We start from the raw sequence: 27,687 nt of genomic DNA, 5'->3' as shown, positions 1-27,687 counted from the left end.
ACTTTTCACTTTCATGCATCGGAGAAGGAAATGGCAACCCACTCCAGTGTTCTTGCCTGGAGAATCCCAGGGGCGGGGGAGCCTGGTGGGCTGCCGTCTATGGGGTCGCACAGAGTCGGACACGACTGAAGCGACTTAGCAGCAGCAGCAGTACCCAAGAAGGCAACTATCTGCAAGCTAAGAAAAGGGTTCTTACCAGAACTGACCATGCTGGCACCCTGACATGGACTTCAATGGTCCAAAACTGAGAGAAATAAATGTCTGTTTTTTAAGCCACCCTGTCTGTGGTGTTTTATTATGGTGGCATTAGCAGACTAAGACATGGTCTTTTAAAAAGACCACAAAAATTGGCAAATCCTTAGCTACATTAACTAAGAAAAAGAGCTAAAAGATTCTAATAACTAAATTAGAATCAAAAGAGTGGATATTATGACTGATGTCACAGAAATAAAAACGGATTATAAAAGATTACTGTGAACAATTAAATATCAACAAATTAGATAACCTAGAAGAAACAGATTGATTCCTGGAAACATACAAACTACCAAAACTAAATCATCAAGTAGTAAAGAATCTGAACAGACCTATAATGAGATTGAAGCAGTAATCAAACACTGCCCAACCAGGACAAGATGACTTCACTGAAGGATTTTATCAAACAATTAAGGAATTAATACCAATCTTTCCAGAGAATTGAAGAGGAGGGAACATCCCCAAACTCACTGTATGAAGCCAGCATTGTTCTGATACCAAAACCAGAAAAAAAAGACACAAGAAAACTATAGACAAATATTCCTGATGAGTAACGATACAAAAGTCCTCAACAAAATACTAGTAAACTGAATTCAACAGCACATTAAAAGTATTCACACATGATTAAGTGGGATTTGTATCTGGAATGCAAAGATGGTTCACCATACAAAAGCAATCAGTATAAGTAAACAACATTAACAAAATGGGGAACAAAACCCATATGATCATCTCAACTGATGCATAAAAACACATTTGACAAAGTAAAAATTTTTTCATGATGAAAACACTCAACCAACTGGGGAAAATAAGGAAACTACCTCAACATAATAAAAGCCATACATGAAAAGGCCACAGCTAATACCATATTCAATCATGAAAGATAGTTTTTCCTTTAAGATCATAAACAAGGCAAAGATGCCCCCTCTCACCACTACTATTCAACACAGTACTGAGTGTCCCAGTCAGTGCAATTAGAGTAATAATAATAAAATAATAAATAAATAATGAGCTTTCGCCCATTGACTAGAGTGAAAACCCAGGTCATTTAAAAAAGCTATACTCCAATATATGAATCTACCAGATTAACCAATTTCCTGTTGTTGGACAACAGATTGGATTCTTTTACTTTTATGAACAATACTTGAACAATACATACTCTGTAGCTAAATCATATTATACCTTTTAAATAGTTTTAATATCAGCTTCTCTCTCCCTTTCTAATTAGCTCTCTGCTGTTATACCTCTATCCTTCTGTGATCAAATAATGAAGCTAGTTAGATCATTTTACTTGTAATATAAACCTTATATGCAATTCTGTCCCTTCCTCTAAGTCCTAGGGAAAAGAGGCGGCTGTTGTAGAAGTTGTGAAATGGGGTTGTCTGTGCTTATTCGGGAGTATACTTTTAATATGACCAGCTCTGTCAGAATTGGTTCTTGCCTCATTGAGTAAATCTAGATGGTAGTACTTGCTCTTGCACCTTTTGGTTGCCTCTTCCCTTCCACTCCTTTTTAGGGTCTTGAAACTTTATCTACCTTTATACAGGGTTCATTCCATTAGTGTAGGAGAACTCTAGGAGTCAACTGTAAGTTGAAAAAAAAACAAAAAACATTGCAAAGTCCTTATAACGAACTTGAAATCAAAGCAGGAACTTAGGGTATATTTACCATCTCTATACCAAGGATGGTTTCAAACATACACCTCTTAGTTGGAATGCTGGGGTTCCAAAACTTAGTTTGAGTCATAAGTTCTTCAAAAAGTATAACAGAGAATCTGGATCCTCTGAGGACCAAATCCTTTGCATATATGCTAAAATCATGTGGAGCATATATCTTTAATAGATAAGATTTTCACTTAAAAATCAGTTCAACACCTGATCTGTGTAAAGAAACTATTCTCATAGTGCTAGTTATACAATTTTCTGAGGCTTGAAAAAGGAACACAGAACTCTTGACACATATGCTTCAACTAATGATGTCTCTGGCTGCTTGGATCAACCATATATATAAGATACTCCTCCTTCAATCTGAGGGCACAAGGAGACCCAAACACATCTGAAAATTCTAATACAAACTCTAGAAACAGCTGGTGAGTCCTCATCCCTCTATATACACTATTCTTGGGGGAGGAAGAGATTACTGATAATTTTAATTTCCTTGTTCTAAGTTTCCAAAGTTGTTATAATAAACATTCTATAAAAAGGTTTTAAGAAATACACCAAAAGGAATGAGCATACCTTAATAACGTAAATGGAGGTGGAAGAAAGCCTAGACTTGCTCTTCAATGACCTTTTTCCAGTTATAAAGTTACTTCTCCGTTACTTGAAAAGAAAAAAGCCTAGAAAAGATGCATCTTGAATACTTGTTTAAAAAAAAAATGCTTTTCAAAAATGCATCTTGATGCACAATACTGGATGCTTGGGGCTGGTGCACTGGGACAACCCAGAGGGATGGAATGGGGAGGGAGGAGGGAGGAGGGTTCAGGATGGGGAACACATGTAAACCTGTGGTGGATTCATATTGATATTTGGCAAAACTAATACAGTTATGTAAAGTTTAAAAATAAAATAAAATTAAAAAAAAAAAAAAGCATCTTGAAAAACTAGCTTGATCGTAAGTATCATTAAACTTGTCAATAATGTTTAGTTGGAAAAAGCTTCCTAATTTTTTGTGATCTTCTTTTAATTAAAAAAACAAAGTACCACATGTACCTGGTAAAATATTCAAACACTTCAAAATGGTATATAAAATATTTCTCCTAACTTGGACACCAATTCTTTTCCCAGAGGTAGTCATTATTAGCAAGTTTCTTATTCTTCCAGAAATGTCTTATGCATCTATAAAGGATATATATACACACAAATGCTCTTCATCTACATGAGATCGTAATTTCTAGTCCTCTTACAATCCATCCACTTGATGAGACAATGTGAGGAAAAAACAGAATTACATAAAAATTAGGCCAAGATAAAAACTAGTATGAAACTGTTAACAAAAACTCAAATGGTTCATGAGATGGCCAAAACTGAGGAGGAAAAATTATGAGGTGAAAATACTTCTTAGGTACTAAAAATAAAAGCTTTTACCCTTTAAAAATTATATTTCTCTCTTTAAGAGAATCTTCTGTACACGAAAGAAAGTCACCATCCTACTGATGTTTATTCAGTAGGTAGACTAAACACTTTAGCATTTTTTCCCTACTGGTTCTAGAAATTATCTCTTTCCTTAAAAAAAAAAGTTTAAAGGTAAAACTTTAAATGGTAAGACAGTATAAAGTGATACAGAATGAGAAAAGTACTTTATTTAGTGCACCCTAAGTTTTTTCAGTTCCATTCATCATTACAGTAAAAAAGAGAAAAAAATCTGCTGCTATTTTTTGTTGTTTTACTTAAATAGCTAGACTCAAGGAAAAATGTTAAATTTAAGAACTCCTAATGTTATTGAAAATTTATACTTCTTATAAATATATATGCAATATATATGCATATACATGTGTATGTGTGTGTGTGTATATATATATATATATACTTCCTCTTTCATATGAACCACTCAAAACAATTTTAAAAGCCGTTTTTTTTCCTGTATTTAAAATTGCCCTTTTAAATATTCAGAAGTTCCACAGGTGGTGGCTTTAATGGAATTTTTCCCAGAGCAAATTTCTTGGATTGAAACTGTTCCAGTTCTTCTGCTGTTAGTTGATCCTTGGGTGTGAATAATGCATTATCTGTTGTGGTGCTGCCAAGTGAGAATGAGAGAGAAGTAGGTACGCTGCTGTTTCCAAAGGTGTCACTGGATGACTTAGAGAAAGCAGTGTGAGGTTGTGAGCCTGGACTACCAAAACCAGCTACAGAACTGCCACTTCCAAAGGCTGGGGCCACTGGAGATCCAACAGGGCTTGCTGCCATAGAAGGTGAAAATCCTGAAAATCCAGATGATCCAAAATCAGAAGCTGCAGGGGTTTTAAATGAAAATGAAGCAGCAGATGTGATTTCGGGTTTCCTTAGGCCAAAAGTCAGAGTAGCAGCAGCAATGGCAGAACTGGCAGTGGGTACAGCTCCAAACGCTGGAGTATTCCCAAATACAGGAGGGCTTCCAGAAGGGGCTGTAGCAAATCCAGAGCTTGGTTTAAAACTAAAATTCTGAGCACTGTTGCTGCTGCTGTTATTCACTGGAAAACCTACAAAAACCAGAAAAAGAAAAAAGAAACGATTAGTCAAAAAATGTAGCTATATTACTACCTTGCCCCCACCTTTTCTTTTTCTTATTTCTGCCATGTTTAGATGATGAGAAACTTATTGGAAGGAAGAAAAGTGAAAATGAGAAGTTAGGACAAACTCTCTAAACCCTGTTGGCCTTTCTGCTACACTGATCTCATCTGCACTCTAATTTACCTTCACTTAAGAAGGCAGCTCTTGAGAAATCTCAGGGATTAGGGAGTGGACCTTCACTTCAGCTTGTCCTCTACTCTCGTTGGAGCTGTCACTTGAAGACAAAACTACGCTGTTATGTACAGGAACAAGAAAGTCCTCATAGGTGCTGTTACCGTAGCTATGTAGTCCTATGAAACTCTAGAAATACCATTCCTAAAATACACGTCTAAAACCTGAGCCATAGGGTCTTTCAAAGAACATGCCCATTCTGAACACCATTTCACAATGCTAGATGAGCCAAATTCTTTGAAGCTCTATTATGGAAGGTGGTAGAATTTGCAAGGGTGACTTAATATGGCACTAGAGACACCTTCAGGCTTTGTATTTGAAACCCATAAAATCCCATTTTTCTAAATCAATCAAGTCTTGCATGACTTTTCACTTACCTGGTGACCCAAATGTTACTGTTTGCCTATTGCCAAATCCAAATGAAGGTGTTGCTTGATTCACTCCATCCTGTAAATCGGACAGCTATTAAAAAAGAGGTAGGCAAGTGAATAACTCAAGTACTTTTTCTGTACACTTTTAGCCAAATTTAATTTTCAAACGTGCACTTTAAAATGTCTTCAATTGCTTAACATAGAAAAATGCCCACAAGTGAATATGCATAGAAAAAATGGGCCCTTCTCAAGGAGTTCAGAGTGATGGTCTGGCTGATGAATTGTGTTTTTAATTTTATTTATGCTCTTAAAACATTTTCTAAATTTCTTCAATGAACACATATTAAAATCAGAAAAATACTTTTTAATTCTAGATTTCAGTGTCTACAGGTTGATCTGCATTAACCAAGAAACGTAGATATTAGGTAAGGGACCGTTAGAGGCTACCCCAGTTGACTTACTCAAATGCTTGACTTGAAGTTAATTCACAATTACATTATTAAAAGCTTACCAGTAAACTCTACTAAACATTCCCTATTCCCTTAAAATATTTTATGTTCTTGCTATTTTCTGCTGTAGAAATATCTTTCATCTCTGCTTACTGAAATCTTAATCTCCTTTTCAATGAACTTTTCACTTAATCCTGACCACTAATAAGTCCTTCCTCATTAATACAAGCATATATTATTTCTCTCATTTGAAAACCCTATTGGCATTGTTTTTTAAAAATAGTTATTTATTTGGCTGCACTGGGTCTCAGTTGTGGCACTCAGGATCCTTTAGTTATGGCATGTGGGATCTAGCTCCTCAACCAGGTATAGAACCCCAGCCGCCTGCATTGGGAATGCAGTCTTGGCCACTGGACCACCAGGGAAGTCCCCAGCATTTTTTAAAATTCAACTTTATTGAGGTATAGTTTACATAAAATAAGATGCATCCATTGAGAAATTTATTTTTCAATGGGCTTTCATAAATTTATAACCATCACTACAATCAAGATTTAGAATATTTCCATCACCCATAAAAGTTCTCGTGTGTCCATTTCCAGGCAACCCTCTTCCAACCTCTGGTCCCAGGGAACCAACTCATCCACTTTTTATTACTAGAAATGAGGTTTGTCTTTTCTAGAGTTTCATATAAATAGAATCATATAGTATACAGTTTTTGGTTTTTTTTTGGGGGGGGCTAGCTTCTCTCTCTCAGCTTGTGTGATAAGCAAATTATCATATAAGGAATGTGGATAAACAAATCATATTATATCCATATAATGGATTAAAAGAATAATTGGACATAAAGAATTGATGCATGGTAAGCCAGTTGTAGGTAGGCTATCCAAGATTCTCAATTACAGAAGGGCCCGCTGGAAGCTGTCAAAGAACACAGAACTTCCAATCTTGAAGGAAGCTCCGTAGTTCTCTGAACTCAGTTACCTCTTACACATTAGCATTGGCGATAGTGGGCCACCTCTCATCTAGAGAAAAAATACTTCCAAGAAGTCCTGCTGCTGCTAAGTCACTTCAGTTGTGTCTGACTCTGTGCGACCTCATAGACGGCAGCCCACCAGGCTCCCCCGTCCCTGGGATTCTCCAGGCAAGAACACTGGAGTGGGTTGCCATTTCCTCCTCCAATGTATGAAAAGTGAAAAGTGAAAGTGAAGTCGCTCAGTTGTGTCCGACTCTTTGCGACTCCATGGACTGCAGCCTACCAGGCTCCTCCGTCCATGGGATTTTCCAGGCAAGAGTGCTGGAGTGGGGTGCCATTGCCTTCTCCGAAGTCCTACTGAATTCAAATGGCATGACAACAACTGAAAGGCAGAAGAAACTAGCTTGCACAAGACTCTAGTCATTTAGAAGCAGATATTTAAGGAGTAGGGTATTAGGACTTTCAGTCATTCACTAAGTTCAGGCAGCTACTACTCTCAGCTTTTTTCAGAAAGTACAAAGAAAAATCACCTAGGAAACTGGAAATATTAAATTCTAAATGTAAATATTTTATTTAAAAATAATGCTCTTAAGAACACTTTTTGGGGGCAGAAAAATAAACTTTATCAACAGAGATAATGAATATGCTGCAGTAGTATCATGTATCTTTGGGGACAAGTGCGTATATACCTCCTAACAGCATTTCTGTATAAGACAGGAACATACGGTAAGTGTCCTCCAGTCACCAAAGTGTGTATTAGTCTACATGTGACTTCCCTGGTGGTCCAGTGGTTAAGAATCTGCTTTCCAATGCAGAGGATGCAGGTTCGATCCTTGGTTGGGGAACTAAGATCCCACATACCACGAGGCAACTAAGCCTACATGCCTCAACCAGAGAGCCTACGTGCTGAAATGGAGATATCATGTACCAAAACTAAGACCCAATGCAGTCAATAAATAAATAAATAAATAAATATGCATTCATATAATTTTTCAAAGCAATTTCTTTTTAAATGCTGAAACCTGTAATACTTGAATTTATATTATATAATATTTCCCAATTTTCAAAACTAGTACTACCAAAATTAAGAACCTAATCCTAAGAATAGTTTAAGAAAAGCATAATTATCTGTGCTTTTCTGACTAAGGAACAGAGAGAAAGGAATTCCAGAACCTTGACTCTAAATGATATATTATGGTTCTTGAGAATGTGTATCATAATTCTTTAGCTTTGTTTCACAAATCCAAAATGAAATTCTTCAAAAAGGCAACAGATAAGATACTTCCTTGTAGAAGATTCTCCAATACTCACCAAAGCTATTGCAGTTGATGTATTTAGACTTTTCAGTTCATTCACCCTGTTCCTCCACTGATTTATCAACTGCTGGACAGAATTTAGCTGAAGAAAGATGACAGAAAAATAACATGTCAGTATTGAGTGTTTAAGGTAAGCTCTTCAACAACTTCATGTCTTTATTTCCAAAGTCACAATAAAATTATAAAACATTTTTATGGCCCATAACTTGTAAAATTTTCATTGACCTACCCCTACTTGCCACAGACACTCCTGCTGTAGACCCCTTTCCCTTTCCCTATTCTCCAGCTCCTTGTATAACCTAGTTAAGAGCCCAAGTACCTGGCAGCACAGAGTTATTAATAGTTATATTTGGATGGGAGACAAACATGTGTACTGGTTGGTATGATACTGACAGTAGACAACAGAAAATACAGAGTTTATGTCATTTCCTTTAAGCACTAAACTTATTCTCACCCAGTTTTTCAATTTTTTGATACTTGATACATGAGAAGGCTAATCTGCACCCAACACTGCATTTGTTTTTCTAGCATTCACCAAGGTGTCTGCATGTACAAGATGCACCATAAATGTCTGTCAAATGATGAAAGGGTATGATTTCTGGGACTGATTGCTGAATAATTGGTAATAAAAATAAAAGCATTGGTAGTTACTATAGTCAAAGTATACTCTCATCACTTTAGATAACCAACCAATTGTAAAGAAAATAATTTAGAATATAGTTTTCTGAAAAAAAAAAAAAAAAATATATAGATCTCATCCACTTTGCCAACACACAAGTGAGCCACTATAGAGAAGACAATAATTAACAGCTAATCTGTTAGTTAGATGAATAGGAAACAAACTTACATAACTCTGTAAGTTATTGCTGGTTAAGAAGTTATGGTATTCAAGTCTCAACTCCTCTGGTGAAATGTCTGTAAAACCTGAAGTGAGGAATCAATTGGAATCTTTAAATACCAATACTTTTGATAGTATAGTAAAATGAGAGGTGCTAGATAGGAAAATATGCTAATCTTGATCATTAGAAAAATTTCATAATCATTAAGGAAAGAATTAAAAAACTAGACTCTACTTAATAAAGTATAAAATTAGAATAAAATATAGTTCATTATTAATATTTGAAGGGGCAAAATTTTCTAAAGATAAACGGAGTGTAAGGAATAATACAGAAAAGAAAAAGAGAGTTGATTCCACATACATTTGAACTTATAAAAAAAATTCTGTATGTCAAAAACTGTAACAAGCAAAATTAAAAGGCAAACAGTAAAGTGGGAATACCATAACTGCAACATATATGACAGAAGAGTTAATGAGAATGTATAATTAGCTCTTACAAATCAGTAAGAAAAATAAGCTAACATGGGCAAAGATAATGAACAAGCAATTCACAAAACAACTCAAATAGCCAGTATACAAATGAAATTGAAAAGTTCAATTTAAAATTACAACTTAGGACTTCCCTAGTGGTCAGGGAAGATTCCACATGCCACAGGGCAACTAAACTGATGTGCCACAACAACTGAGTCCAAGATGTAGAACCCTCGAGCTGCAATCACTGAGCCTCCACGCCACAACCACTGAGCCTCCACGCCACAACCACTGAGCCTCCATGCCACAACTACTGAAGCCTGCATGTTCCAGGACATGTGCTCTTCAACAAGAGAAGCCACTGCAATGAGAAGCCCATGCACCGCAACCAGAGGATAACTCCCACTCACTGCATTAGAGAAAGCCCCTGTGCAGTAATGAAGACCCAACACAGGCAAAAATAAGTAGATAAAAAAATTTTTTTAAATAAAAATACAACTTAAAATAGACACAATGTTTTATTTATCAGATTGGCAAAAATTAAAAATGGACGATCATTATTAAGGATGTGGTGAAATGGACATTCTTCTAAGTTGCCATTATGGAAATCATGGTAAAACTTTTCTGGGAGGAAAATTGTCAATAAATGTCAAAGGCCTTACAAATGCTCATACCTTTTGATTCTAACAGAATTTCTAGAATCTGACCTCAGGAAATGATTGAACATGTAAACAAAGGGTGTTACATAAAAAAATGTTCATTCTAGTATTTCTAGTAATAGAGACACTGAAAACAACAAGGCTTCTGCAACACTAGATTATGACTGCTAATTATATATATAATAAGAAATAAGTGTGTACATGTTTTGAAAGAAATAAACTAAAATGTTACAGCTGTTATCTCTGAGATCAGTTGATCTTTATTTTATTTACATATTTCTGTATTTTTCAAATTTTCTATGGCAACAGATAATAACTTTCATAATAGGAAAACTTTTTGAGGGAAAAAAAAAAAAGAAGAAAGAAAAATGTTCATGATTTTTTTCTACAGAGACTTACTGGTAACCAGATACCACTAACTCCAAAGACTCCTACCTTCGAATAAAAAAACCTAAACATTCAAATCAGATCCCTCGATGCTCTGTAACAATTTATCTTTACCATCTTTACAAACTACTCAGGCCACAAAACCAAGAATCACCTTGTATTTCTCTTGTTGCCTATAAGCCTCCTGCCAGTTCTAGCTCCAAAACTGAACATGGATTTGACCCATTCTGTCTCCACTGCAAGTAACTCTCAGTCAACAGCAGCTGTCTCCTAACTCATTTCCCTTCCTCTATTTTGTGCCCCCAACCCCTGTTCCCAGCAAACCATTTCTTTTCACTTAACAGTCTAAGTGAGCTCTTTCTAATCAGATCACATCCCTCCTCCTGCTCAAAACTCTCTGTGGCTTCCTAGTGCAATTAGGCCCAACATGATCTGGCCCCTGGCTGCCTCTCTCTGGCCTAATGTTGTATTACTCTTTCTCTTGTTTACTCTCCTCCAGCTATTCAGGCCTCACTAATCTACAAGTATGCCAATCCTGTTTGCACAAGGGGCTCTGCACATTGCCCCCCAAATCTTCCCAGAAGAGACATCTCGATTCAGGACTCAGTTTCAATACTGCTTCCTAAAAAGAGATAACCACTCTAAGTAAAGAAACACTGTTCCTCTGGTTACTTTCTCTTCCTTCCATCAGTCACTCATGGTGAACCACAAAGACAGAAAATGATCTGGGTGACTATTTTCTCAATTCTTTCAAAGGTAAGTATAAATACAGTATCATTCTAGTGGCAAAGGAAAAATTAATTTATTATAAAGGATGCCTACAGACAGTGATTCTCCTACTTTCTGACCTCAGGACCCTTTTACATTCTTAAAAATAATTAAGGATTCCAGACCTTTTGCTTACATAGGTTACATAAGTTAATATTCACCATATTTGAAATGAAAACTGAAAAATGTAGAAAACATTAATTCATTTAAAAATAAGAAATCAATGTGTCAACATAAATAAAAAAACTATTTTCCAAAACAAAAAATAAAAATTTAGTGATATAAGTGGCATTGTTTTATGTTTGCAAATCTCTTTAATGTATGGCTTAATGGAAGACTGCTGTATTATAATATCTGCTTCTGCTATTTAATCTGCTTCAATCTGTTTCAGTACATTGCCTGGTTCAAGTATATAAAGAAAAACTTCTCACACAGATATGTAGCTGGGAAAGGATGACTTTAATGGTCTTTTCAGATAATTGTGGATATTCTTCTTTGGTACAATACCAAAACTTGACAGGCAATAGTTTCTTAAAGGTTAACTATAATGTGGACTCAAATCATATTAATGATATCATATTAATGAACCAAACTATTAACTAGTTTACCCACTCCAGTATTCTGGCCTGGATAATTCCATGGACTGTATAGTCCATGGGGTCGCAAAGAGTCGGACACAACTGAGCGCCTTTCAAATCACTTCACTTAGAATGAATTTTTCAACCATGTAACTTCACACACTGGTCATTTGGAAAATATTGGTTCACTGAGTTATCCAGAATTTCCAAATGTTAGCACATGTCATCTTACAATAGAAAAAAAATTTGTATTTGTTAACATTACTTTATGTGTGCTCCCCATTTGCACACAGAATACTTAAAAGGTGTATGCTTATAAAATTAATAACTTTTACCTCTTCATCAGGGACATTCTTAAGTGAAGATGTCATTAAAAATTTTTTTTATTGACTACTATAATCTACTAGTAGTTTGTTGCCTGTACCTCATCAACAGCTTTACACCAACAGTACAAATGTCAACACAGTGAAAATGGCAATTAATGTCTTAGTATTATTAGGAAAATATTTCTAAATTTGTATAGCTCCTAAAAAGGATCTCAGGAATAGGGTTGCCAGATTTAGCAAAAAAAAAAAAGGATGCCCAATTAAATTGGAATTTCTGACAAACAAATACTTCAAAAGGTAGTATATCCTAGCAGTCCAGGGTTAAGACTTCACGCTTTCACTGCCATGGGCCTGGGTTAAAATCCTGGTCAGGGAATGTTAACACCCCACAAGCCATATTGTAAGGCCAAAGCCAAAAAACAAAAAAGTGTAAGTATGTCCCAAATAGTACATGGGATATCCATATACTAAAAATGTCATTACTTATCTGAAATTTAAATTTGACTGGATGTCCTATATTTTATCTAACAATGCTGCTGAGGGATCTATATTTTACATTGAGAACCACCGCTTTAGGACATTAGGCATCATGTCCAATTCTGAACTTTTTAAAAAAGGCTTAACACTTATTACTTTACAGAAAAATCATTATTTAAAATTATTTATTTGTATTGCTTATTGCCTCCATCCCTCAAGAACATAAATTTCATGAGGGATGGATCTTAGCTATCTTACTCACTGCTATACCCCTACCACCTAGAATGAGGCCTGGCAAAAAAGAAATTCAATAAGTATTTGTTGAATGATTAGTAAATAAATGACTAAGGAGTGGTGTGACACAAATGCTCACAGAAAATGAGCAGGTAGAGCAGAGAGAGAAATTCCAGAGTTCTGAGAGACTGAAAGGGCCCTCATTTTCCAATGACTTCCTGTTCAACTTCACAGGGCCTAGGACCACTCAGAGCAGGCTTAGGAAACTGTGGTGGTCTAGCTTTCAGCCCCAAATGAGCTATGGACTAAAGAAAGTGGGGGAAAAAGGAGCATTCTAAGGCTCCCTAACTTCAAACATTACCTCCAGAAGAGGTATCAACATGCTTTATTAAAAATAACTATCCTTAGAAAAAAACAGGAAAGAAAGAGAACAGAGTCAAAGCCCAATGGCAGGTATAATATGACTCTTCTATTCTCTGCAGGCAGCTAAAGGTTCCGAAGTAGTATCTACGGGGAATCAAGGAAGTAGAGCCTCTTCTTAGGCTTACAGAATTAGAAATGTGGCAAGTGGCAAGTCCTCATTTTACTGGTTTTCTCAAGGGATCAATATAGCTTGAACTATATCTTCCAACCTCAATCTCTGAATTACAAAGTTCTGGTAGAATATTCAGGTATTTTAAACAATGTACAAACTCCCCTAACTGTAGCTAAATTTTTCGTTAATTTCTTTTTTTGATCTGGTCTTGGTTTTAGAAAATAATAGCGGTAAAACACATTTTAAAAACACATAATTTCTAGTTACCTGAAATATTTGGTTTCTTTTTCACCGGTGAATAAGAAGAAAACATCCACTGCCCTGATGATTCCCAAACCTCCATATCTTTAACAATTCCTTCCCTAAAAAAATAAAAATGGCAAAAGATCTTTTTCTTCTGCTTGGTAAAATTTATCATTGATAATTTTCAGTGATTGTTATAGAAAATATATAATTTTAGATTTTCCACTATATTTTCTGAAGTGTCCTTCAAAGCAGAAGTTTGCAAAAATATGAGCTGCACTTCATGATTATAAATATTATAATATCAAAGACATTTATAATTTTGGTTTTCCAGTACACTGAACCATTAACCAATGTATTTATTGAGAACTCACTATAGTACTATATACATCTTAAAGAACTGAAATATAAAATACACAATACTAACTTAACATTTTAAAATACACAATATTACCTTTAATTTTCTGTTTATTATAATTAACATCAATGATCATTTAACTGAGAAAGAACGAACCAGTAAGTAATAAAGAACCATAAAATATTTAAGTAGGTAGGACTTCAGAGATCATTTTGTCTAATTCTCACATTTTGCAAAAACGGAACAGACTTATGTCCATGGTTAATTTGTTAGCAGAGTCATGGATATATTCAGCTCTAAATTAAATATTTCCCTCTTACCCAGGATGGCACAATTAATGAAGTAAGAATGGTAGTTGATAAAAAAATAATACTAAAATTTCAGATTTTTACAATAACATCAAATATAGGAAGGAGTGTTTCATTTGTCTTATTTTACTTATTCAATTGTATATGATACATGGCTCAAAACATTTACAACTAGTTCTAATTTAATTATGGGATATAAAAGACTAATAAATATATTTAAGCACTGTCCTAGTTGCTGGGAGCTGAGGGAACACTTACTTATATACAGCCAGGCACTGTTTCAGCACCAGTCATAAATTCTACAAATATAGAATTTTGAGAACTACAAATGTTCTCAATAAATGATAAGAAATGTACTCCACAACAATGAAGTCAAATGTTTGCATGAAGTAACTGAAGTAAAAGTTTTATTATAGAAAGAAAAATACAAGATGCTGTAAGTGACCTCAAAAATAAAAAACTGCTTTAAATCACCTCATACTTTGTAAAGAACTCATAATTTAACATAAGCAGGATTACCTTAGAAAGATATTCACAGTACAGTATCATCTATAGAAAAGTGGAAAAAGAGTAATTATCCCCAAGAAGACATTGCACTGATATAGAAGAATCACATTTTAAGTTGAAATAAAGTCTAGCATGACACCTGCAAAACAGAGATTACCTCTGATCATGGATGCTTTTTCTTTTGCTTATTTTGATTTTATAACAATTTAATAAAGTAATAGGATCACTTCTTTTTTAAGGAAATATTATAGGTGCTTTTGGAAAAAAATAAGCAAATGGGTGGTAATTTTTCTGAAGGCTTTCACTTACAGAAGCTTCTTATCATCTTTCTGGTCATCAGAGCCAGGTGAAGCAAATGGGTTCTGAGATAAGCCAAATCCCCTGTTCTTGCTAGCAGACTCTCCAGAATCAAAAGCAGCAAAAGATGGCTTTTCTTGATCTCTGCTGCCCCCCCATGGTGTAGGCTTGGAGAAACTGGATGGCTGGATAACACTGGAATATCTCTGACTGGTGGTATTCCATCCTCTTCTGTTACTACCTGAAATAAACAACAAAATAAACAATTTTACTAGCAACTCATGTTTTCAATCTCTAAAAATTTCATTATATTTTTTCTTATTATATGCAGATATTATGTAAAGATTCGACAGGCACTACATGCCCACTCATTTTAAATTACAAAACTTTTCATTTTCAATTTATAGAATTAAGTGTAATATCAACAAAGGGGCTTGTCTGGTAGTAAAGAATCTGCCTGCAGTGCAGGAGATGCAGGTTTGATCCCTGGGTCGGGAAGATGCCCTGGAGAAGGAAATGGCAACCTACTCCAGTATTCTTGCTTGGGAAATCCCATGGACAGAGGACCCTGGAGGACTACAGCCCGTGGGGTCGCAAAAGAGTCGACTGAGCAACTGAGCGCACAAACACACACACACAGTAGCAACAAATCACACAATGATCTAGTTTAACAAGACTGAGACGACTGTAAATCCACAGAAAAATTATGCTATGTTTATTAAATAAACAATTGTTTGATAATGGAGTGGACAGAAGGCATGTAACCTATATCATAAGCTCCTTCATGATAAAAAGCTGTATCTGTATCATTCTTTGCTCCCCAACTGGGCCCTATATAGTAGTAAAATCTGAAAAAAGACCAATGTATTAAGAAGTTTATTGAAAAGATTAGATTCTACCTTCTGTCCTTGATAGATGGGTAAATCTATTTGACTCAGTATTCTGAGAAAGAAAACCTATCCTCCTATTTTCCATATGAGAATTGTAGCAGTAGTTTACATATGAATAAAGTGCATTGACTTCCTCTATTATAAGCATATTTTTAGTATTCTTATAACTATCAAAATGAGCCAACAGGACTTTCTCCTTTCTGTCTCTATATTTAAAAAAAAATCTTATCACTTCAACTATATCATTTATTCATCACGTCTCAGTTGGGGCCAAGATAATTCACCATGTTTCTAACTGAATTAGGAGATATGCTATTAAATATGTACAATAAAACTGGAGTGATGGGAGATACACTACTTTAAAAAATTCATCTCCCAATTCTAAAACTACTTAACAAAACCAAAGAGGAAAGGGGGAACATTGCTAGACCAGATCCTGCAAATAAGGGTTAATAATATTGTATTTTTCTAGAGTTTGATCTTTTTTCCTTCACAACTGAAGAAATTCATTCCATCATTTGGATATAGCTTTTGGCCTTCATACTTATTGATTCTGCAAGCATTTATTTATTTCTGGGCATTAGATACACTGTTTATTTAACTAGTTTTATTTACACTTTTAAAATCCATAAATCTATCCATTCAACATTTATTCTGTACTATATTTAGAGTAAGTCTCCACAGAATGTTAAATATTACATTTTGTTGTTCCTGGAAATACTCACATTTGTCTGATCCCGAGTCCTAATTTTTGGTTTGGAGTATTTCACTAGACTAATTGTGGGTAATTCAAAAAGACCGTCATCTAGAAGAGCTATAAAAGTGAAACCACAATGCAACAAAAGGTTTAAACATCAGATGAATAGCAGTACAGGAGGAAAGAGAAGGGAGAGGTGGTCAGCATCCTGTGGTACTTTTTAAGAACTAAGTCTCAGTTCTAAGAAAGTCTAACTATTCATCTGACCTCTAAAACCTTGCATTGTACTATAGATTCACATCGGATCCCTCCTCTCCTCGAAGACAGTTGCATCATCCACAATTGATTTAGTGAAATATTCCAATTTCGACAATGACTTAGGCCCAGAAGGCAGGTCACCATAGTCCTGCATACCTTTACCTCAGAGCCCAGAGTTCTTAATTGAGCAGCCCACTCTCCCGATTTTACCTCCAATTTTATAAGCATGTGCATTTATATGAGGTTTACGGCTCTGTAGCCTAATGGCAACCCACTCCAGTACTCGTGCCTGGAAAATCCCATGGACGGAGGAGCCTGGTAGGCTGCAGTCCATGGGGTCGCTAAGAGTCGGACATGACGGGGCGACTTCACTTCCACTTTTCACTTTCACGCACTGGAGAAGGAAATGGCAACCCACTCCAGTGTTCTTGCCTGGAGAATCCTAGGGACGGGGGAGCCTGGTGGGCTGCCGTCTATGGGGTCGCACAGAGTCGGACACGACTGAAGCGACTTAGCAGCAGCAGCAGCTTTTATTAGATTTTCAAAGGAGTTCTCGACTTCCCCAAAGAGCCCTGACTCTGGCCCCACTTACTAGACTCTCCCTAGAAAAAAGTTTAGAAAAAAAATTACATTAAAAGCATCAACGGGAAAAACAAGTACCCAGAATAGTACAATGTTACAGCAAGGAGGCTTCTAGGTCGACTTACGCCAATTCTGGAACCACTGCCGTGCAAAGACTAGGTAGTTTTAATACGTAATTACGACTTAAAAATTCGTTGTTTTTCACTGTAACCATGAATAAGCTGCCGTCCGCTTAACAAAGTCAGCCGTAATTCCTAATCAAAGGGCGAAAACGTCAGTGGGCGGGGCGGGCGAGGGGACGGCGCGGGCACGTCCGCGTCACCTGACTGGTACGCCGCGGCGCTGTGCCCAGCGGCCGACCCCAGGAGGGACGCCGGATCCTCGCCCGCCCGGCCCCATGTCAGGCCTTCCCCTGCTCGGCTAGCTGCGAAGGACTGAGGAAAACATTACCTGAGGGCTGCTGTTGCCGTCCTCCGCCGGCACCCCTGGGGCCGGGATGTTCGTTCCAGCACCGGTCTCCGAAGCGGCAGCGGCCTTGAAGGAAGAACTGACAAATGGTCATGGCGACGGTGTCGCGAACGGAGCGGTCTTCATTTGGCACCCTCAGCGAGCAGAGCCCAGAGCAACCGGAGGTCCCGGCTCTGCTACTGTGATGTCATCTTCTTGCGCCTGGTAAAGGCCTTTTCTCCTTTGTCCCGCCCATAGTGTGATGAGAGGCGAGGATTTTACCCAATAAGATTTGAGAAGAGTGGGCCCTCCCGGCACGCCCTGAGCGCAACGTTGGGAGGGCGGGATGCTTGAACGGTTTTGCGGAGAAAGGCGCTTAAGAGCTTGATGCAGGGTCTTGTTCGAGGTAGACTTGAGATCTCAAATGCGAGGAAAGAAAGTTGGTCAGGCAAACCAAGGACTTCAGCCCTGGGAGGAGTATTAGCTGTGATTTGAGAAGCATAGTTGTATTTTCATTTGTAACTTCTTAATTAAAACCTGGCCAGCCGTTCATCAGGATGGGTAACAATGTAAGCCAGTAGTAACGTTTACAGGAAACAGATTTAAGGACAAAGTGCAACTAAAAAGTATCATAACAACCGGCATCTTTGGGTGAGTACTACATTCTTAAACAGAGAAACTTTGTTCTTTAAAAACCCACGTGAACGTTGCTGTGTGAACTTTTATCAGTAATAATGAAACATTCCACTCGTTGCCTAGAGGATCTAAGACACCTGACACAGAGAAGCAGCTTCTGTTTCTAACCAGGTGCAGAGCTGCGGATAGGGGGATTCCTGGAAAAAAAACAACAGTTCATATCGTCTTAACTTTGTGGTTTCCAAAGAAACATGACCCTACATCCACTTCTCACTCCAGATCTGGTGTTGATGCATCATTACACTGCTCTGCTATGCTTTGGGAGTATCAAAACTGTTTCATTTAGATTTTACCTGAACTCCACCTTTCCTACTATTCCTACAACTACCTTTTCCATTGTGTGGTGAAACACACTACAGTTCCTCTAGTGTGCCGTCTCCTTGGTTGCAGTGAGTCGATAGATCTGTTGGATTACAGGTTTGTCCCTGGTGGTTTAAAATAAAAAGATTAGCCATTGTTTTTGCTCATATACTTTGGATTTTGAAGACAGTGGAATCTACAGAGCACTGAGAATAACTGGTGCAATCTAGTATATATATTTTTTAAATTCCTTTCATTTCTTTTGGGAAAAAAACAAAACAAAAAACTGTGGGAGAGTTACATGAACGCTTTCCTGAGCCACTTGAGACTTTATTATAGACTTGATGCCCCACCACCCAATTATTTTATTTCCTACAAACAAGGACATTCTACTTAACCACAATAACCAAAATTAAGACATTAGTATTGCTGCATACTACTAATCCTTAGATTCTATTCATATTTTGCCTTAAAAATGTCCCAATAATGTCCTTTAAGTGACAAGGATGCAGTTCAAAATTATCATTGCCTTACTCATATTTCTTCAGGCTTCTTCATTCTGGAATATTTTCTCAGTCCCTCCTTGACTTTCATTACCTTGACTTACAGCTATTTTATAAACTTTCCTTAGTGCAGACCTAAGTGTTTTGTTAATTAGATTTAGAGTATGCATCTTCGGCGTCCATGGTCCTCACAATGCACCTGGCAAGTTGTGCACATCAGTTTGTCCCATTAATTGCAATGTTCACTTTGGCCGCTTCAGGTGTGATCTGGCAAGCTGCTCCACTGTAACATTACTCTTTTCCTCTTGTTATTAATAACAAAAGGGAGAGACTTTGAAAGTATGTAAAACCTCATTCCTCACCAAACTTTCAATTCACTCATTTATTTATTCCTATCAGTATAGACTTAGAGTTTCCAATTTTATTCACTGGGTTATTCTTTGTTACTACCATTTATTTTCATGTGCAAATCATTCCCAATTGAAACATCTCATGCTTCTTTGAGCACTTCACTTCCTGGCCTAAAAGATGCTCCAGGGTCATCTGACACTTTCCCTGCTCTCCAAGGAGATCTGGGTCTGTTTTGGTGGTACTTAGAAGCCAAGATCTGAGCTCTTAAGTTTGGTCATTGCTTTTGTGATATCTTTGTTCCCAGATCCTTTCATGGGCATTGCTAGAGAACATATACTATAGACAGACACATTTACATCAACGCACATTTCGGTTTCTATATGTATGACTTCACACTTTGATAACCTCCAATTTCAATCCAAGATCACAGAATTAATTTATTTCCCTTCTGTTTTTTTTTTTCCTCTTGCACAGTGAGAAACTTGGCTCCCATTATTCTTAACATATCTATTTTGAGCAGTCCCCTTGTGGTAACCATTCTCTCTTTGTGGCCAATGACTTCTCATCCATGCAGATGCCAGCATGTATAAGGACTTTGCTGGCATCAAAGACCTAAAATAATACCAGTTAGGCTGAAGCTTTAAATGAGGGGGAGGGTGGAGAAGATAAAGTGCTGTGTGAGATGATGAGAGTCAAGGACTGAGGAATGTAGAACTCATTAGTGATAGGGGAGGAGTAGATGGAAATCAAGAGAGTGGGGACATAGGAAGAAAACGTCTATTTTCAAGGTGACAGAATAAAAATACCTCTGCCTCCCTTTCCGCTTGAAAATATCTCAAAATAAGAGGGAAAACAAGCAAAAACTTTGTCTTTGATTATACTAGGAGAAAACCATAATTTCAAACCACAATTTATGAAGACTGAATGTACATATAAGAGTACATAGTAAATTTCTTAGAGGAAGAGTCATATTCCTTTAAGGTGGACAACTGGTGTCCCCAAAGAAGGCTGAAAATTAAGAGGCCTCAAGAATTAAGAACCACCAGGTATTGCAAAAGGGTGAACTGTTCACCCCTACCTGATGGGAGATAGGTGTTTTTCTTGACAAAAATGTAAGGAGAGAGGCTTCAGAGTCCAGGATGTAAATATAGAGGGGCAAGTTATGGTACTGACAAAGAGGAACCAAACTATGCCTGTTGAATGGTGCTTTGCCTGAGCTCAGAAATCCTGCAGCCAGGAGGACAGTCTCTTCCTAGTTTGCCCTCCCCCTTGCAAAAGGTGGGAGTTTGGAAGTTTTATTTTCTGGAGAATCAGACATCCCAGAAAAGTATCTATGAGATCTTTTACCAATCTCCAACAAAAATAGGCAGCCATTTCCTTATCTTATGATGAAGTTCTCTGACACTTCAGCTCACACTTGTACACGAAAGGTCACAATTTTTTAACATCTCATTTTAAATATAAATGCACAGTCAAGGACCAGATATTTGAGGACAGATTCCAACAGGAAAGATCAAAGCAATTGAAAAAGAAGTGAGAAGAAAGAGAAACACACCAATAGCATAAGTAATGTTAAGGTGGCTCAGATCGTAAAGAATCTGCCTGCAATTCAGGAGACCTGGGTTTGATCCCTGGGTGGGGGAAGATCCCCTGAATCTGGAGGAGGGCATGGCAACCCACTCCAGTATTCTTGCCTGGAGAATTCCATGGACAGAGGAGCCTGGCGGGCTGTAGTCCATGGGTGTGCAAAGAGACACAACTGAGTGACACACACACACAAAAGCAAACTAAAATGTCCTAAGGACAACCTGAAACAAGACCAACATGCTGTAGAAAAGGACAATCATAAAAAGAAAAATGCTCTTGGAGGTTAAACATGGATAGTGCTAACAAATTCAGTGGGTGGTTGGAAGACAGGGAAATCTCCTACAAGAACTGAATAAACCAGACCTTGAATCCCATTTTACAGCTTTGTTATCAGAAGAGGCTAAAGCTCTGGAAAGTAAAAAAGCTTTCTAGTCAGTAAGAGTGACATTTCAATAGAAATACAGACTGTTGGTTTTTAAAAATGGCTCCTTTTCATGACTAAATGTTTTTGATAGCAACAACTTTTTTCAAGACATTAAAATTTCATGTTCACACTGTGATTTTTCAAAAGTATAAACTGAATTGTTATGTCATCTAAATAGTATCACTGCAAAAAATACAATATTAACATGTTTACTAAAAAGAAAATAGAGCACTTTATAGGATAGGAATTTTGGGTGGGAGAGCAATAGAAAATATACTTACCAACATATTATACTCATTATCCTGATATCAACAATATCATAGACTATTTCCAGGACAGAAAACAGACAATAATTAGAATTACTAAGATTACTAAGGAAAAACACACACACACTTCATTATAACCTACATCAAAGCTATCTGCATACTTATCACAGTGTGTTCTAGTCAGCAGATATAACCTAAATAAATGGGTAATCTATTTAAAATACCTTAAACAGTTGTATATTCCATATGGGGCATTATTTAAGTAATATTAGCTACATAATATAACCAAATTGAGATATGACAAATCAATATTCTACCCTCAAAAATATTACACATTTTTCCCAACAGAGCAAAGGTCAAAACCCAACATAAAATTGTTCAGAATAACAAAATCTAGAAAAAGAAAGATTAATGGTTACCTAGGGATGGCGTCCTTTGGGAGATAGAACTGGGTTGAGTATTGTCTCCCTAAAACTCTAAAATGAGACCTTATTTTGGAGACAGCCATTGGTTAAGATAAGGAGGTGTGTGATTCATGTTGAGGTTTGACAGAAAACAACAAAATTCTGTAAAGCAATTATCCTTCAATTAAAAAATAAATTAATTTAAAAAAATATAAAGAGGTACATGCGTGCATGCTAAGTTGCTTCAGTCATGTCCGACTCTGCGAGCCCACCAGGCTCCTCTGTCCATGGGATTCTCCAGGAGAGAATACTGGAGTGGGTTGCCATGCCCTCCACCAATGAGGAGGGTGAGCTAAATCCAATGACTTTTAACAGTACCAGAAGACAGACAGAGACACACAAGGGAAGAGGCCATGTGAAGACAGAAGCAATGACTGGAGTGATGCAGTTAAAAGTCAACAAATACCTGGCTTGCCAGCAGCCACCAGAAAATACAGGAGAGGCAAGAGAAGTTTTTCCCTCAGAAACTCCAGAAGGAATCAACCCTTTCAATATCTTGATTTAGGATTTCTGGCCTTCCAAACTGTGAAAGAGTAAATTTCTGTTGTTTTAAGCAATGAAGTTTATGGTAACTTGTTATAGGAGCCATTAGGAAGTAATACAGGGAAAATGGGGAGTAACTGCTAATAAGTATAGGGTTTCTTTTTATGGTGAAGAACGTGTTCCCTAATTAGGGTGATGGTTGCATAACTCTGTACATATATTTAAGATCAATGAGTGGTACACTTTAAACAAGTGAATTGTATGACACATAAATTAATAGAACTGTAATGTACATAAAACCTTACATAAATGGAAATATATCTACCTTTATCTTTTATAATTCCCTTTTCATTTAAACATTTTTAGGTCTTAAGATTATAACCCTCATATAAAGAATAAAAATTTAAAAAGAAACATTGCTTCACAAGTTAAAAACTACCTAACACATTTAAGTGAAGAATGAACTTAGCAGTCTACTTGAAGTTTAAAAATATTTAATATTATCAGGTTTAAAAACATTGATGGTGACAGCTTTACATGGCTCATTCCATACATTTCATAAAGTAAAAGGGCAAAACATTACTAGGAAAGAAATGAACAGCTGGGTTTGTAAAAGATTTACTGAGCACATATAAGTAATATGACAAATATTTAACTCAATTACAAAAGTTTTAGAGACAACTCGGTCAAATTTGCTGATATGTTATGCTAAGGAAAAGAAATTATGTACCTTTTTAATCTATAAGAAGTTCAAATTCAACACTGACAGTGTATAACTATCAGTGATATACTAGTGACCTAGAATTTGCTATAAGTAGCTTTCTTTTGCTAGGTAATATTAACAGAGTGAGCACTGAAGAGGTATAATTCTTTTTTAATCCCTGGGTTAAAAAAGTGATGTAAATTAATGATGGGTGCTAAGCTTGACATTTTGTGTTAAAAAGATGGAATTATTTAATTGTACTGAATATAGTTCATGAGGAGTTGATTACATTTTAACTCCCAAAATGTTTTTATGAGATATAAGTGTATGCTTTGACTCACTCTGGCTTGCTTTTAAGATGGCATACATTTGGCACTAAATGGAACAAATGAAGACAAGCAAAATTACATGAGACTAAGCTGCTCCATCAGAACTATCTTTGACTTACAATTCATACTATTTCTTAGTTTTTGACTGAAGAGAAACAGACATAACTACATAGCACTTCTATGATGTATGAAAATAGAATCTAGAGCTAACATGAGACTGCTTCAATCATGAGTCAGTCCCCCATTCTGCTATAATCATACTTACAAATGTGAAATTCATTTAAGAATTCATGTTTTCACCAAGTGCTTATAATTTTACAAGTTTCTTGCTAGATTTGTTCTTGGTTATATGGCCAGCGGAAATACGGTCTTTCAATTAAGGAAGGAAATCCATATAAAAGAAAATCTATTTTACATGAATCTTACTTTACTTGAAAACTCCTTGGAAAAAAAAAAAAAAACACCAAACTAAAACTTTGTGACTGCACTCTTGGAACAAAGCACGGGTGGCCATATTTTTGAGTCTCCAGTGAATCTTGAGGTTCAGTTTTTCATGTTTCAAGGGTTTCTTCATTTGCTCCGCAAGTATCAACAACACAAATTAAACAACTTGTTACTGGAAAAGCTCGGACTTTGGAGTTGGCAACCCATTTGTCTGTTTCAGTATTATATTCAAGGATGTTTCCTAGTCGACCCACACCTTGAAAACCAGCCAAGACATAAACTATAGAGCCGACTGCTGCACACTTCACTGTTACTCCCTTCCATGGCATTGGAGAGACCATCTTCCATTCATTTAACTTAATATCATAATATTCCACATTGTCCAGACCACCTTCAAAAGAAAAAAACATGAACAACTATGTGAACAATTCTACAATCTCTTAAAGTAATAATTCTTCATATTTTTCCAAACATTTTTAATGAAAAAGTTCAAACATACAGAAAAGTTGTAACAATTTTATAATGAATCCTTACATATCTACTACCTAAATTCTTATTCTGACTTTAACACAATAGGAATTTAACTTAATTTTTTTATTTATCATTTTAGAACCATAAATACTTAAAATTTATTCTGTAAAACTAAAAATGATCTATCTGCTGTGGAAAAATTAAAAAGGAAATCACTCAATGAAGTTTCTTTCTGATTAAGTTTGATTACAGTTATTCATATGTTCTTTTTCCTTCTACCATTTATCTGTCAGCAGTTTATGAAAAATATCAATGGAAAGAGAAGAAGGAAAAGAAGTTACTTCTTTGTTATTCTTAAAGATTGAAGGTATTGACTAAAATTAGCTTTGTGGAATCTATCTGTAGATTCAGTCCAAATTCTACATTATTAAAAGCCATTTGTTGGACTTCCTTGGTGACTCAATGGTAAAGAAGCTGTCTGTCAATGCAGGAGACATGGATTTGATCCTTGATCCAGGAAGATCCCACATGCTGCAGAGCAACTAAGCCTGTGTGCCATAACTACTAAGCCTGAGCTCTAGAGCTCAGGAGCTACAATTACTGAAGCCCACATGCTCTAGAGCCTGTGCTCCGCAACAAGAGAAGCCTGCACACCATAACTAGAAACTAGCTCCCACTCGCCACAATTAGAGAAAAGGTGGCGCATCAGTGAAGACCAAGCACAGCCAAAAACAGATAAATACAATTATTTTTTTAAAAGCAATAACTTAAGATTCTTTAGTACAACATTATTTATAAAAATTAAAATACCAAATTTAATCAATTAGAAGAGTAATACTGATATGTTCATGAAGTGTTTAAAAATGTTTAGGAAATAGGGCTGTTCAGAGCCTGGATACAAGACCTAAAAGTTAAATTTAAAAGTTTTAAACGTTGTATTAAAGTTCAAATATTTCTGTCACTCAACAGTTCTTAAGCTAGTGTGATGCCATTCTCCAGAGGGTATTTGGAAATAGACAAAAGCCATCTGAGACTGTCACAATGACTGCTGGCTACTACCTACATTCACGGACAGGAATGTTAAATGTATTATGACGTTTCATAAAATGTTAGTTCCCAGAAACTATAAAAATAAATGTAATGATGTATGTAATTAATGCTTGTATCAAGATCTCAAGAAACGTTTTTATAATTTAGGATAAGGAAACATCAGCAAATTCACTGATAATGTTGAACAGTGAATTAACATCACATACCTAAGCCATTCTGACCACCCACAGCAAATATCTTGTCTTTTACAAATACCAGCCCATGATTCTTTCTGGCTTCAATCATGGGACACAGCTCAGTCCACCTGAAAAAAATTAAGGAAAGTGTTTAGTATACTTGTTTACAAGAAGTAAAAGGACTTACATGAATTTACAGGAAAGGTCTGTTATCCCAAGTAAGTGCTCAGTTACAGCTCACATACGTGTATACACACACAAATATGCACATCTGAAAAGCTAGAAAACAAAAGTTAACTGGTTTTGAGTGATTTACAGGTGGGGTAAAAAGAGATTTTCTTCTTTCAACTCCAATAAAATATGGGAAGTAGAGGCTATCTGGAGACTTCTGTCATGTTTTTGGAAGAAATCTACTTCCTATAGTTCACAATAACTTGTAAAACAGTAACAAACAAGAAAGGGAAGATGTGAAAGGAAATATAAGGCATTAATACTGTCATATGTGGTTTTAATTAATATTTACATAAGTATAACAAATTTATCATGGGCCTCTAGCAATCAGCAAATTAGCCTATGGATTCACACATCCATCTTTAAATAAACACTTAGAACTTTTAGGCCGCTCTAGTAACTAAAGTCAGAGAAGACGATGGCACCCCACTCCAGTACTCTTGCCTAGAAAATCCCATGGATGGAGGAGCCTGGTAGGCTGCAGTCCATGGGGTCACTAAGAGTCAGACACGACTGAACGACTTCACTTTCACTTTCATGCATTGGAGGAGGAAATGGCAACCCACTCCAGTGTTCTTGCCTAGAGACTCCCAGGGACGGCGGGGCCTGGTGGGATGCCGTCTATGGGGTCGCACAGAGTCGGACACGACTGAAGCGACTTAGCAGCAGCAGTAACTAAAGTACTACTATCATTTTGTCACATTTAATAACTTATTAGCACACTGCTGTGTTCACAGGCTCTATTATAAAGAATGAGATTGAGAATATAATGTGGACACATGTCAGAGAATAATTTTCAGGTAGCTTTACACACACCATTTTGTTACTTTTTCTATAAGATTCAATCTCTTTGCCTAAACTCCCAGATATATAACTGACACCTGGGATTGTGCAGGTGGTGCTCTTAACGGGTGATATAAATCAAAAGGCTCCAGACAACCACAAAAAAAAGGGGGCAAGGGAATCTGGCATAAGTATAACTCTCTAATATGGTTATTTGTAACTCTTCTTTTTAGAGCATAATGAAGAACTCTGAAATATCAACAACTCTTGTAGCCTTATATTTACATACTTCTGGTTTATTTTAAAAATAGTTCTGACAGACACTACTCTCATTTTCCGAGCATTTGGTTAAAGACCTCCCATTTTTCAGGATAAACACACAGGCCCCCCCAGGGGAAAAGGTCAGTGTACAACTCAGAAGTGGGAGAGCCTGTACTCGACTTCTGACAGGCTCTGCACTCAGAGAGCTGTCAAAGCGCATTAAACAGAGTATCTGGGAAAAATTCAATACACGTACCCCTTTCTTCTTTATGATATAAGAGAATTTACACTAGCTTTTCACTTAGGAAAATTTAGGGAATTTAAATATAATAGAAAATATACAGAATTCAAATTTAATACACAAGCTTAATACATGAGTTGTGTAAATTTAAAAATATTCCCCAAACTGATTATTTCACCTAGCTTTTTAAAAAAATATTAATGTTGTAGATTCCTTTATACTTTTCCCCCACTACAATGAACAAGAATATACTGATTTACACTGATA

General features: G+C 36.4%; 2 protein-coding genes and 1 long non-coding RNA gene across 10 annotated transcripts in view; 1 reads left to right on the top strand and 2 right to left on the bottom strand.

The window, feature by feature from the left end:
* Positions 1 to 3,520: 3,520 nt before the first annotated feature.
* NUP42 (nucleoporin 42) lies at positions 3,521 to 17,870 on the bottom strand. Of its 3 annotated transcripts, none has more exons than XM_055590000.1 (7): positions 17,661 to 17,870; positions 14,796 to 15,024; positions 13,338 to 13,432; positions 8,645 to 8,721; positions 7,793 to 7,879; positions 5,066 to 5,150; positions 3,521 to 4,426 (listed from the first exon to the last, which is right to left on the bottom strand). In XM_055590000.1, exons 1-7 carry the CDS (start codon positions 17,770 to 17,772, stop codon positions 3,849 to 3,851), a joined length of 1,263 nt encoding a protein of 420 aa, XP_055445975.1. In that variant the 5' UTR covers positions 17,773 to 17,870; the 3' UTR covers positions 3,521 to 3,848. The 3 variants fall into 3 exon arrangements, with proteins under 3 accessions (XP_055445975.1, XP_055445976.1, XP_055445977.1); XM_055590001.1 differs by having other exon boundaries at positions 5,066 to 5,135; XM_055590002.1 differs by lacking the exon at positions 17,661 to 17,870 and adding an exon at positions 17,336 to 17,480.
* LOC129659021 (uncharacterized) lies at positions 17,825 to 26,081 on the top strand. Its single transcript, XR_008717738.1, has 3 exons — positions 17,825 to 18,308; positions 24,975 to 25,045; positions 25,169 to 26,081. It is a non-coding gene; the product is annotated as an uncharacterized LOC129659021 (long non-coding RNA).
* Positions 23,209 to 27,687, bottom strand: part of KLHL7 (kelch like family member 7) — a 56,890-nt gene continuing 52,411 nt past the window's right edge. For all 6 annotated transcript variants that reach the window (XM_055589987.1, XM_055589985.1, XM_055589984.1 and 3 more), the window contains 2 exons: positions 25,935 to 26,032; positions 23,209 to 24,598 (listed from right to left, as the gene is read on the bottom strand). In XM_055589987.1, the coding sequence (XP_055445962.1) occupies positions 24,315 to 24,598; positions 25,935 to 26,032 (382 nt within the window). In that variant the 3' untranslated portion in view covers positions 23,209 to 24,314. The remainder of the gene's footprint in view (positions 24,599 to 25,934; positions 26,033 to 27,687) is intronic.

This window comes from Bubalus kerabau, chromosome 8, assembly GCF_029407905.1.
Source record: "Bubalus kerabau isolate K-KA32 ecotype Philippines breed swamp buffalo chromosome 8, PCC_UOA_SB_1v2, whole genome shotgun sequence".
NCBI lineage: Eukaryota > Metazoa > Chordata > Mammalia > Artiodactyla > Bovidae > Bubalus > Bubalus kerabau.
The sequence above is the reverse complement of the archived record's forward strand: the minus strand, read 5'-3'. Positions and strand labels throughout refer to the sequence as shown.

Bases quoted from the DNA above. Each gene is read 5' to 3' on its own strand.
- NUP42 (XM_055590000.1), bottom strand. From the start codon at position 17,772: ATGACCATTTGTCAGTTCTTCCTTCAAGGCCGCTGCCGCTTCGGAGAC. The intron at 7,880-8,644 runs GTAAGTTTGTTT...ATCTTTCTTCAG, and splicing joins GCAATAACTTACAGAGTTAT to CTAAATTCTGTCCAGCAGTT. The intron at 4,427-5,065 runs GTAAGTGAAAAG...TGGTTTTTGTAG, and splicing joins AGTAACATTTGGGTCACCAG to GTTTTCCAGTGAATAACAGC.